Here is a 13491-nt window from a genome sequence, read left to right on the forward strand (position 1 = left end):
AATATGATAAAACACAACATCAGTTGCTCCTTAGCACTGAGGATTTTTTCCCCCTTGGCATTCATGAGAGCTAGAAACCTGTTCATTCATTTAAAACCCAGTATTTGCATATTCCTAGACTCACACCTCCCTTTCTCAATATGACTGTGTTCTCCCTCCATAGTTCATCAGTCCCCAGTATCCACCCTTCGGATGAACCGCCGTGACCAGCAACTTGACTGTGCAGAGTCCAGCAACTACTCCACCTACTGTCCCGACTACACTGTCCGGGCCCTCACTGACCTGCAGTTCATCAAGGTATGCGCTGGTGTCAAGTCTGGAGAGGGCTTCCCTTGGTGAACTACTCAGGAAGACACCAAATTAGTCTTACAAAATAGTATTTGTCTTGGAAATCATTTTCCCTGCTGTGTGCAACTTGGTTTGCTTGAGTGGTTTGCTGCTAATAGGCTAAGTTGGAACTGCATATGAGCCACCAAGCCCAATGTAACTCCTCAGCCATGTCAACTGCTAGGTAGGCTCTTGGTTTGTGCAGTCCCAGGCAGGCAGCAACACCAGCCCTCAGTGGGCTTCATTCTGCTTGGTATTTCACAAGATGTTTGGGCCAAACCTGGGGAGACCCCCATCTACTGAGGATGCAAATCACTATGACTGCAGCCTTCAGTCAATTAATTGTATAATTGATCCAAACCCACTTTAATCAAATAAAAAGACATCCCAAACTTAAAAAGGCAACACTTATTAAATATTAGTTTAATGTAAGTTTAAAGCTGCAGGTGACAGCTGCCTTATCTTTAGAAGAGGCTTTCCCTCTTCACTTTCAGACAAGAGGGAATGCCTCTTTTCAGATGGTGCTTTCCCCCTTCAGACTTACCCAGGACGGAATGCTTTTACTGAGATGGCACTTTCCCTATTTACTCTCACACAGGAGGGAATGCCTCATTGTCTTCTGAGGTGGTGCCTGCTGCAAAATCCACATAAGTGCACTATCTATAAGCAAATATTGTATGCTTTTTCTCTTTAAAACTTGTTTTTGTCATACAGATTGATTGATTGATTGATTGATTAAAAGATTAAAAGTCAGACAATTAATCAACCAGGATTTCTTTAGTCCACAGGCAGCCCCTGCTCCAGCACATACTGTATCATCCAACAGCCTATTTCTCGTTACGGAGATCACTAGAACCCCAGCAGAGCAGGGATGTCTGCTTATAACTGCCCATCAATGGTGTACCTATGGGGGGGCAGTAAGTACTCCGGGTGCTCCAATGCAGTGTGTAAGCGGCCATTCACATTTGCTGTTGGATTAATTCTGGGCAACAACGGTAACACCCCCGCATTGCCGTCGCTATCCAGAATGGCTCTGACAGTGGGGGGGGGGCACTTACAAAGTGCATTTTGGCACCTGTGCCCCCCATAGGTTCCCCATTGCTGCTAATTTGAGGCGTGGGTTACATAATCCCTTGTGAGAACTTGAAACTCAATGTATCCAACCCCAAAATCATTAGAAGTCTCTACAGTGTGTCATAAATAAACCCAGTGATGTTTGTTGTGCCTAACTAGGGAGTCTCAGCTAAGTTGCAGTTGTTTATAGTTCCTTCAGTGTGCCCAGTGCTCTAAAGAGAACAGGTCCCTGCCTGGAGGAGCTTACAATCCAAAGCATTTTTAAATAAACATTCCCAACCCAGTCTTGGCCAATCTGCCACCACTCGCTCTCAGACCTGTGGCTTGCCTTGTCTCCAGGTCACCCGACTGCAGTATCTCAATGCCCTCATGGCCTCCAGGATACAGAACTCCCCCCAGTCGCCAGAAGCCATCGAGTTGAAAATCGTCCCCAACAGCCAGACGAAACTTCTGAATGACAAAAATGCTGCAACAGGTACGTACTTGTGTGGCTGAAGCCATCAGGGGGTGCTCTTTCCCAGTGCTTTGTTACCACTTCTTTTCAGACGATGCCAGACTGCATTTGAGTGGGTCCTGGTTCCTGCAGATGGTCCTTATTTCTGCTGGAGCTTGTGAGCAATTGAGGCCAGTCTTCCCTTGGCAAGAATTCAGGGATGGTGCACAAGCTGACCCCTTACTTGACACCCAAAAGTCTTCCAATTCAAGACCCGCTGAAAGATCCTCATGAAATCCAAGATCAGGCAAGATTTGGGTGCTGGCATCTTGGATCTTGCAAGATTTCACAAGATCCATGATGTCGGTGCCAGGAAGAACAGGTAGAATGGGCCACCTGGGACATCCTTTGGCACTCCTATGAGTGTGCCATGACACCCTAAGGCTGTGGTTTTCAAACTCTGAGGGAGTTTGAAACCCGCAGTAAGTCTTTGCGGGGGGCGGGGGGAGGCAGCAGGGGCAGGGGAAAGGCAGCAACACGATCCCCAGGATCGCTTCGCTCAGGGGGCTGCAGGGACTGGGGTGCACCCTCCAGTCCCTGCAGCAGCCGTCCCTGTGTGCGGGGAGCCCTGCGCGAGTGCCTGCAGGGCTCCCCAGGTCAGGGAATGGAGAGATTGTGCTCTGCCGCCACAAAACTGGAAGCGGAGCGCGATCTCTCCACTCACTTTCCCTGACCTGGGCAGCCCTGCAGGCGTTTGCGCCTGGCTCCCTGCACCCAGGGACAGCTGCTGCAGGGACTGGAGGGTGCACCCCAGTCCCTGCAGCCCTGTCAGAAGGGAAAGTGGAGTGATCGTGCTTCACTTCCGGTTTAGCGAAGGCAAGGCGCGATTGCCCCCCTCTCACTTTCCCTGCCCTGGGGAGCCCTGTCGAAGGTCACGCAGGGCTCCCTGCACCCCCAGGAGGCAGGTGTACCAAGCCCCTGCAGCCCCCCTGAGCCTCCTCCCTGCCTCCTGGCTGCTCCCGCCCCTTAAGGGGAAAGAGACCAGGACCTTCAGGCTGGGGCATTGCGATGCCCCAGTTTGAATACCACTACCCTAAGGCAGTGTTTCTCAAACTGTGGGTCAGGACCCACTAGGTGGGTTGCGAGCCCATTTCAGGTGGGTCCCCATTCATTTAAATATTTTATTTTGTTGGAAAGATTTTCACATTCTTTTTACTGATGCAATGCTAAACAGTCACAGACCTTTTAAAAGGGTTTGGAGACTTTATTTCTACAATAGTAAGTGAATTACACAAGCCAATTGATTCAGTTTGGATACAAATATTCACTCTAGTTTCCCATCCTGTTTCTCAAAGAACCACACCCAGAAAATCACATTAAATAAGGTAGAATAAACAAGCTACCCATGTGACACTGTATGTCACTTCCACTTCCTTATTGGGCCTATTATGACAGGTTTGGTGCATGACCTAACTAGGAGGTCATTCTGCCCTGCATCTCAAAATGTTCCTGGCCCACATCTTTGGCCCACAAGAACCCCTTTACTGAGCACATAGTTTGCATGTGTGGACAGATTTCTATAGGAGAAGTCTATCCACTAGTTATTTGTCCTGAATATTACAATATATGGAACCTGCATGTCCAGGTGCAGCAACTACTGGTGGTGGTTGGGGAGCAGCAGTTGCCCTCACAGCTTCCCAGAGATTGGGCCACTCTGGGAAACAGGATGCTGGAGTACACAAACCAAGTTTTTCCTATCCAGCAAACCACTTTTCAATATAAGACCCCAGGTTCAGTCTGTGCCATCTCCAGACCAAGGAACTCAGGTAGGCGGCTGGGAGCTCATAGAGAGCAAGACCAGCTCAGGCTGCTTTGGCATCCTTGCGGACAGATTCATTTTTTTTCTGCACTTTTCTTTACCTTTTGTGTGCTGAGAATGGGTGAGCACAGAATAGTGTTCTCCACTTCAAGAGTTTTTCTGGAATGAAACCTCTTTTACTCTGGTCCACGTAATGACTGGATAGATACTGTTGTTGCCATGGAAGTGGACCACTGGCATTGCCGGGGTGGGGGGGAGCGCTCCAGTTTGCAGGGCATCTCAACACACCCTGTAAGCTGCCTCTTCCCCTTGCCATTAAAGCCATTCCGAGCAGCGAGAGCAATGCAGAGGCATCTCCTCAGAATGGCTCCTGTAGCAAGGGAGAAGGGCAGCTTACAGTGCATGTTAAGGTGTACTTTGTCCCCAGCAACACCAGTGAAGGGGACTGTGATCTGGAGCTGGGGGATCTCACATCACAGAGCCTGCCTCACAGCTTAAATGTTTTAAATGAAGAGAAAATATTTCTTTACCTGGCGTGTGATTAATCTGTGGAACTCCTTGCCACAGGATGTGGTGATGGCATCTGGCCTAGATGCCTTTTAAAGGGGAATTGGACAGATTGATGGAAGAAAAGTCCATCACAAGTTATGCCATGATGGGTATACACAGCCTCCTGGTTTTAGAGTAGCAACACCTCCAGGTGCAAGGGAGTGGCAACAGGGTACAGGTATGTTGTTGCCTTATGTACTCCTTGAGGCATCTGGTGGGCCATTGTGCGAAACAGGAAGAGGGAGGGAGGGGCCTTTGGCCTCATCCAGCAGGGCTTTTCTTATGTTTTTTGTCTTGAAAAGGGGATCAGATAATAGCCCTGTTGGTCCAGTGGAGCATCCATTGTGCTGTTGTGGCAGCAGGCGAGACAGGTCAGTGTGGCAGGGGCACTCCAAGTGTGGTGGGGGTTCCTCCTCCTGTGAAGTTGGCTACCTCCTCAGCCTTTTCATTTGCTTTCTTTTCTCTCTGCCGTCCTTTCACAGTTGTCTCTCCTTGATCTTCTTTCCTCCTTTCAGCCTTCCCGCTAAATCTCTCTTTCTTTGGCACAATTGAGAACTGCATTTAATACAGGCCTCTCTGCCATGGTCTGGAGTGGGGTTTATTTTGAAAATTGCAAGGTAAATATATCCAATCAGCTTTTTGTTGTTTTTGTTTTAACCCACATTCCTCTTCTCCTTGACAGGAGCCTTGAGTGATGTTCTCCCAGCTGCTTGGAAACTGGGAGCAGGAAGAACATTTTAAATTACCCAGGCATAGAGGAGTCACTTGTGCTTGGGTCATCTTCATGGGATCAGTAATGTGCTGGGGGGGGGCAGCCAATTCCCAGGGAAAACCCCACGTGATCAACCTCCAGTCGTGTGCATGGGACATGTTGCCTGTTGCCAGCCCCATTGCAATCCCAGTCTCAGCTACTAGAGAACAGAATTCTAGTTGCCAACCACAATGCAGTCCCTTTTTCAGCCACTAGAGGGCAGACTTCTCTGTTACCTGTTCTTTTGCCAACCCACCACCCAGTGTGCTTGTGGCTAAGATTTGAACCAGAGGCTTCCTGCTCTCGGCCACTAGGCAACACTACCTCAGCCTGCATGCTTGTTATGCAGCTTACAGGCTTGGTGCTTCCTTCACTTGGCTTCAGGATGATTTTTTTTGTTCATGGTGTAGAGCAGCAATTTTCAGTGTTCTCATGGCACGCTGATCTCTATGGTCTTCTGTATGGTCTTCACCTCTTATTATGTCACTTCTGGCTTCCGGGAGACTCTTCCAGGTTCTGTGGCTCTGCACAACTGCTGTCCTCCAAAGTCTCGTGGCATAACTGTGGACCTTTCGTGGCACACCAGCATGCCATGGCCCACTTGTTGAAAATCATTGGTGTAGCGTATACCCAGTCCCACTTGGGGCTCAGTCCTTAGCTGCCAAACTAGCAGGAGAGCCCAGCAGTAGGTTCTAAATGAACTCTTTCTCCCCCCTCCAGGAAAGAGCAAAAGCAAGCTGAACCTACTGGAAGAGGAGAGCCTGACCTGCAGCACAGGAGTCTGAGCTGGCGGGGTGGGGCAGCGATCCATGCCACCTGACTCTCTAGCAAGACTCTTGGCTTCAGTGCTTCAGACGGAACTCTAGTTTGTCTCCTGTACCCCAGAGACTCCCCAAACAGTGAGGAAACTGGATGATTTGAGCAGCTGAAAGGGGGTCATGTGACTCCAGCTGCTTCTGGTGCTTGGCCCTGGCTGTGCACAGGCTGTTCTTGGAGCAGGACTCGACTAGAGAAAACAGCAAAGCACAGCAAGGGGGTCTCCAAGGCTCCCTTAGGGGCAGGCAGGAACCGGCCCCTGCCTGCACAGACTCACATGCTTCAGGGCTGTGGCAGGAGCTTCTGCCACTTTTGATTCCTTTGCCTGTGCACCCTCTTTTGCCACCCCCGGCGTGCCTGTCCCTGCAGTTTGTCAGCTGCCAAGCCAGGCTCACAATGGCCACCCCGGGGGTCGGCTCTTGAGCCTTTCAGCACCCTCCCTGGCTCTGCAGTGTCTGCTGAACCCACACTGGGCTCTCTTGGGCAGGTCATCTCTGAGATCCCCCCCCCCCAAAAAAAACTGCTCTGATCTTGCCTGTGCTGGTGCTAGGGGTGGCTCTGCCCATTTCCCCAATCCCAGTCCAAATTGTGCCAAAGTTCAGGCTTGCAACACAAGTCTTCTGCGTCTTGGGGTTCCACCTGTCAGCTGTACCACCCACCCCTCTTCTCTGACCAGGGCTACCTGCCCATCTGGTCAGTTCCTTCTGATTTTTCTTTCTCCCCAGCTGTGCTTAAAACAACCACAAATGTGGCCTTGTTTCAGTTGTGATCGTACAGGCAAGCAGGCCACCACCACCACAGGCCACAGCTCTCCCACAGTAGCCGTCAGCTGAATTTTGAAATTTAGTTGTCGTCATCTCCAACTCTCTCCTGCCTTCTTATGCAAGCTGTTGGGGGAGGGGGGCAACATGGCACTTGCTCCACTGGTCTACAGACTGTGCATCAGCTCTGCTTTTTCATCCTCGCCAGTACATGAAGGATCGGCAGTGGTTGGTGGGCATTTGCCTGTGGGAAGCACCAGGAAACATCTCGGTGGACTCTCCTCCCCCACGGCTGCCCATGCTCACTTCTCCTCCAGCCCTCGCCGCCTGGTGCAGGCCCAGGCTACAGGTGCTGTAGACAAGGCTCAGTTTGCCCTCACAGAAGGGCTGCTCTCCACTCCAGTGTTGGCAGAGAGATGCTCTTGTTTTCTAGTTGCTACTAACAGTATTTCCACACACATACACACACACATCTCCCCTGTTCCTGTATTTTTTAAGGAACTAAAAGATGGAGAAGCAAGGAGGAAAGGGGGAGAGAAAAAATAGGTTTCTCTCTCCACCCCCCGCTCTCGTCACAACCAACAGCAATGTATAATTTCAGGTAAATTATTTGTAACCTGCCTCTGTGTTGTAGTCTTTTTGCAAGGACTGTACCTTCAAATGAAATAGTCTTAACCTTATATGCCTATGTAGATGTTATTGATCTCTAGGGTAGTGGTGGCTCTTTCGATAAGGAGGTGGGCTTCTGGGAAGTGGAGTCCCTGTCTTCTCTCTCCCCTTGTGCCTCTTATTGCACACTGCTCTGGGGAGGAGCACAGGGCTGTTTCTTGGCCAAGCCAGTGACTATTAATTGATTTTATCTGCAGCGCTAGGTCCACCGCTTGGCTCCTGGCAAACAGAGGACTGGGGAGGGGATGGGTGGGTGGGGAGAGGATCTTTCTTCCATTCTCCAAGTCTGAGTTTTGGTCAGTAGGATTCAAGTGATGGCTGGAGTCCTATATGTAGGTCAGCTCCTAACTCCTGGTTCACACCTGCATGCAAATCACCTCATCATCATGTATCTGTGCTCATGTATCTGTGTATCAGTTGAATCAGTGGGTGTGGGTGTGTTCCCCATGCAAGCTCAAAGCTCAACTCTCCTCCACCTTTTTTGTTGCCCCTGTCCAAGCCAAAGAGAAAGGGATGCTCAGGTTGGTTTTGTGCACTGTATCTTTCCCTCCACCCTCCAGGTGGCAACATCTGCCCCTTCAATCTGCTGAGCTGCATCTATTGACCTTCTGAGCTATGAACAGGTATTTTTGATGAAGTCACATCTGGTCTGTATGTATAACAGAATGAGGAGACTGAGTCTTGAAGCAGTAATGGTGACTGTACCGCTTGCAACTACAGGTCTGTCTGTGGTACACATGGAATTACTTTCTGAATACTTCCCTACATTTTTCTAAAGCTTATAAGTAGAAAACTAGCACAGCAAGGAACAAGCTATACTTTAATTCTCCTGTGTGTTAGAGGTTTTTAAATATTTGCAGACTTTTTACTTGAGGGGACCTTCAGAAATGGCAGCTTGAAGTCTACTCCAGTGGCTCCCAAACTTACCTGGGTCACAGTGCCCCTGCAGTCTCTTCTTCCCAGCTGAGTCAGGTGCCACCATCTTGAATGTAGCAAAATCTCACAAGATCCAAGATGGTGGCTCCCAAATGTCGTGAGATCCAAGACGTTGGTGTCCAAGTTTTGTGAGATCCAAGACTGGCACCTGAGTCTTGTGAGATTTGAGTGTCACCCTCATGTATCTCATAAAATCTCACAAGATCCAAGATAGCAGCACCCAAATCTCATTAGATTTGGGCACCACCATCTTGGATTTTACACACAGGGGAATACAGGGAGGAGGGGTGACTGGGGACATCCTTGGCTCCCCTGTGAATGTACGGTGGTGCCCTAAGGCAGGGGCTCCAAACTCTTTGGCAAGAGGGCCACATCATCTCTCTGACACTGTGTTGGGGACTGGACCGGGGGGGGGGGGGAAGAATTAATTTACATTTAAAATTTGAATAAATTTACATAAATGAATATAATAGAGATGGAACTTATATGAATGAATGAAGGTCTCGCTATAGCTCAAGGCCTATAAAAGACCTTGTGCAAAGCAAGGCCAGCCTTTCCTTTGCTGCCGCTGCTGCTTCACAGACGTGAAACAGCAAGAGGCGGAGAGAGCCCTTGGCCCACAGTTCACATGAGAGGTCAAACAGTTGGTCCTTGCGCTGAGAGTAGTCGTGTCGGGCCAGCGCGGACTCCAGCAAGTCTCTGGAGAGCCAGAGGCTCATTGGAGACTGGGACTCCTGGAGGGCCAGATTGAGAGTCCCTGAGGACTTAGGGCAGGGGTTTGGGCACCCCTGCCCTAAGGCAACGTGATGCATACTTGGGAACCCCCTGATCTACTCCCAAAGGCTTCTACCACCTCATTTTGCTCCATGCCTAAGCTGGACCTCAGGTTTCAGCTGACTCAGAACCTGAAAATATATATATTTTCAGAGGGGCTGTGTGTAACATGTATGTATGTATGTATGTATGTATGTATGTATGTATGTATGTATGTATGTATGTAGCCTTGGAGTCATGACACCAGGAGACAACAGTGACCTCTGGAGCAGAATTTTACTCAGGGCTCCCCTGCCTGCAAGGCTAGCACCTCAGGCAGTGGATTGGTGGTGGGTGCCTGCTGCTTGACCCCCACCCACCCCACTGCTCCTCCTCTTCCCCCTACCTGGATTCAAAAAGAGTGAACAGAGCAGAAGACAAAGCACGGAGGAGAGCAGAGTGATGGGCTAGAGCTGGAAGAGGAAGAGAAGAGAGTGGTGGGCTAGAGCTAGAAAAGGACACATGGAGGAGATGGGGCACTGGGAGAGGCCTGCACAGTGTGAGACAAAGGGGGCTTCAGTTTATTATTTACAACAAAGAACTGCATCACATCAGCATCACCAAAACCAATGCATGCATAACAGATTTTTTTAGCAGCCTGCAACCAGCATCCTTTAGTCCCTGATTCAGATGTCCTTTTGCAAGACCCCATTTTGTCCAGTTGGGCCTCCATCAGGAAATGGCCCTGAACTGGATCACAGGACAGAGATCCTGGTGGGCTGCTTTTAAAGCAGCTTTTGATGGGGGGAGGCACAGTCGTGTGGCAATGTCTGAGAATACATCCTAAGGCTTGAGAGCCTTCTAGGAAGTCTTGAGCCACCCGACTGGCTCCCCAGGACTGCTTGAATGTGTTGGTCATTTGGGTAAAAAAAGGTAGAAACAAAGAACGCTTGTTTGTGACACATTTCCATTCAAGGTCAACTTGAAGAGGAGAGGCAAGATCTTGCATCACTTTGCAAGGATTCAAGTAAATTCCTCCAACCCAAACTGCAGCTTGTCTGCAGAGTGGGAGGGGCACAAGGTTTTCTGAATTCAGTCTCCAGCATCCAGGATGACCCACGTACCAGACAGAAGGGTCAAGGCAGGCCACTGCTGTGGTCGGCAGACACTGAGGGCACTGCCCATCCTGGTTCTGGGGTTCCTTTGTTCTGTTTTCCTGGAAAATTCATTACTAGGTGAAGAAAGTTTACAGTATGCAAAACCCAGGTCCACTGGGGGAGTAGTTAGTGGACAGTGTCGAGAGCTGCTCTGCATGCTCCAGAAATGGAAAAGATTAGGTAGCACAACAGTGCGAGGGCCAGTGGCACGCCCCTGTTGCGCAAGAGGGAGTGTGCAAAGGTGGCGCCACCAACAGAACCTGGGCCTGTTTGGCATCAAAGAAATACATTCATTGAGAATAGTGCTGGTTGGGGGATCTTGGCCTGACCAGCAGCGCCAAGATTCGGTTGCTCCAGCACAAGAGGAATGAGAGACCAAGAGACCCATGTGGTGCCCCAGCAGTGGCTGGGAATGGCACAGAGGAATTGGCTGCTGGGTGCCAGCAGGGCTGAGGACAAAGGCGTGGCACTGAGTGGTAGGCCTCAGGGCAGGGCCTCCTCAAGAGAAAAGGCCACTTGGGTATCCTGGCTGGGACAGGCATGCTGAAATCGTCAGTGGTGGATCTAGAGGCCCTGGTGCCTGGGGCAGTGATGTCACCTCTGGGTTCTCCCAGAAGAGGAGGTGGTGCTGGTGGCAGCTGCTTCGTGTTCTGGCTGCTGCCATCCCCATTCCTTCTCCTGTGGAGGCTCCCCCTTGAAGGGGTGCCTGATGAAGGGTTGCTCCTTGAAGGGGGGAACCACTGAGCAGAAGGAATGGGGGACAGCCAGATCACTAAGTCGCTGAAAGATGAGGTTGCAGTTTTGTGATCTGACACCCTGTTCCTTCTGCTAAGGTGTGTCCCCCTTCAAAACGTGCCCAGGATCATATCTGCCAAACTCTAGATACCCCACTGGATGTTGTGCCTCACACCGAGGGAAGTTAAGGCACCAGAGAGATGACCCTGGTTCTACACTCAAGAAAGCAGACTCCGTAGGCGATCGCACATCTCTGTGGCCTGAGCATCACACAGCTTCCTTCTCTGCTTGGAACATCTTCCAGCCTTCAACCACTGAACAAGGGGAGGCTGTACCAGGAAGCCCCTCCTCAAAAGAGTAGGAGAAGACGCCATCAAGGCCTTGGGGAGGCATGGAAGGTGTAAACAGAGAACCGCTGCTGTTTCCTCCAGCAGGTCAGAGCCACATTCTCTGCGCAGTGGCGTCGCTAGGGGTGTGTGTGTGGGGGGGTGCGGACCTCACTGGGTGACGTGCACGGGGGGGGTGATTCGCTAAAAACGCGGTGGTTAGGTTAACCCCATCATATTATATACCATTGGATGTGGAATTTCGGGCGGAATGCAATGCAAAAAAACTAAAGTGAAATATTTCCTTTCTATCAAAAATTATGGCCAAAAAACTGGAGAACAAAAAATGCACGGATCCCTATGGAAAGTGAAAGTGAGCCATATCACAAGTTTACTTGTGAGTAGGCAAACTTGCCTTAGTCTGTTGGACAGGGCAGGCTGACAGGAATCCAAAGACTCCAGAATGGTCCTGATCCAATGAATGCAGCCCCCAAAAACACCTGAGAAGAAAGTCCCTCCCTCCAAGCAGGTGAATGTATTGAGCCCTATGGAAAGCGAAACGCCCTATGGTCGCGTTTACTCACAAGTAAGTAAACGTGCCTTGGCTGGTGTGGAAAATCAGGTGAAGAAGAGTGCAAGGCTACCAGAATGGTCCTGATCCTATGCACCTGGAGCTAAACAAGTGCTCCAGAATGCAGCCCACCCTCACTAAAAAGGATCAAAACAGAGGCTTCAGCTGAAAAGGTGAACATCTTTGAGACTTGCAAAGTCAGGTGGATCCTGACAGTGATCTGGTTTAGACAGTAGTTCTTAAATTGAACTGAGCACTGGGTAGGGCTGAAAACCTTACTGGTTTTGGAGGGGGGGTGTTATTGCAGGCATGCTACAGAGGAAATTTACTTGGTGGACCAGGGCTGGCTTCTGCTTATTTAATTATTTGTTTTACTTTAATTATTTATACTTATTTTAATTTGCCTGATGATGTCACTTCCACCATGACATCACTTCTGAGATGTTCACAGATGTTCACATCAAGACAGATGTTCACCTCTGTCTTGGACAGATTGTCATTCTAAAAAGTGGGTCCCAGTGCTAAAAGTTTGAGAACTGCTGCAATAAGGTGTTAGTAAGTTGACACCCTGGGGGGGGGGGGGAGTGTGACTCCACTAGTGACCAAAATCACTAAAATCATAATTTGGAAGAATAATACCATCATGTTGTATATCAACCAATGGGTAATTTCATGCAGAATGTGTTCTATCTTTGTTCTATCAAATGGTACAGCCAAAAAACCAGTGGGGTCAGAGTGATGGTACATCACCACGCCTACCACCTGGGGTGTTGCCCCACCCACTGCATGGTGGCGATGCGCTGGCATCCCGCACCGGGTGACGCAAACACTAGTGTCGCCACTGTCTCTGCACAATCGAGTTGCAAGGGCTCAGAGGCCAGCCTGTTCTGCTAGCTGGCACCCAAGGGATCCCTGCTGAGTGCCTGTCCAACCTTTCGAAAAACAGTAATATCTGCCTCATTAAAGCAGTTTGTCCCAACTTGAACTGCTTTTGGCAGTTCTCGCAGTTGCCACTTACCTTCCTAACACCACAGCCAAAGTAGCCTGTGCCAGCAGTTCCCAAACTGTGGGTTGTGACCTGATATTTGGTGGGTCACAGGCCAACTGAGGCTTGGATGCTGCAAGGTAAAATGGCGGACAACCCACTTCTGTCACATGGATCCGTGACACAGAAGTGACTTGTGGGTCATCTGCCATTTTACCTTGCAATGTCCTGGTCTCAGCAGGCCTGTGACCTATCATGGAGGCAATGAATTGCCCAGGAGTTTGGGAACCCCTGGTCTATGGCATTCAGTGCCCTAAGACACAGTTGGGATGGCCATTGGCTTAGACAGATTTCAAAAAGACGATTAAATGTATTCAGTGGAGAGGATCAATCTAGTGATGGCCATTAACCTCGAGAGGTCAATGGAACATAAGAAGAGCCCTGCTGGATCAGGCCAAAAGCCCATGTAGTCCAGCTTCTTGTATCTCAGAGTGGCCCAGTAGATGCCTAGAACCTCCATGTCAAAGCAGCCTTGCGGTTGCTGAAGAGCTATTGCCTTCAGGTCCTGCTTTGGGGCTTCTCAAAAGCATCTGGTTGGCCAATGCACGACTCAGTGGACCTTTGGACCTGATCCAGCAGTGGACCTGATCCAGTGATAAGACCATCACTTTCTCTCCTGTCCTCCTCAATGGCTGGACAGACACAACAAGATCTTCTCTTGACTAGAGACAAGGAAAGTCACTTTCCACCAGAGCCACAGAGCTACAAAGACATCTCTTTCGTGCCTCAGCTTCCCAAGGTGGAATCATCTACTCTGAGGAGTGCCACA

The 13491-nt window shown here is 49.8% G+C and overlaps 1 protein-coding gene across 2 annotated transcripts in view; it reads left to right on the plus strand.

Annotated features, from left to right (window-relative positions):
- CNNM3 (cyclin and CBS domain divalent metal cation transport mediator 3) overlaps nt 1-7210 on the plus strand; it is a 39750-nt gene extending 32540 nt beyond the window's left edge. Inside the window, exons 6-9 of one of the 2 annotated variants that reach the window (XR_010794976.1) lie at nt 164-297; nt 1741-1876; nt 4718-4819; nt 5674-5754. Coding sequence is in view for 1 of the 2 variants with exons in the window: in XM_066639449.1 (XP_066495546.1) it covers nt 164-297; nt 1741-1876; nt 5674-5738 (335 nt within the window). In the remaining variant the exon portion in view is untranslated. Of the gene's footprint in view, nt 1-163; nt 298-1740; nt 1877-4717; nt 4820-5673 lie in introns of both variants that reach the window. The other variant, XM_066639449.1, reaches the window with a different exon arrangement.
- Nucleotides 7211-13491: the final 6281 nt, after the last annotated feature.

The sequence above is a fragment of the Tiliqua scincoides genome, chromosome 11, assembly GCF_035046505.1.
Source record: "Tiliqua scincoides isolate rTilSci1 chromosome 11, rTilSci1.hap2, whole genome shotgun sequence".
NCBI classification, from domain to species: domain Eukaryota; kingdom Metazoa; phylum Chordata; class Lepidosauria; order Squamata; family Scincidae; genus Tiliqua; species Tiliqua scincoides.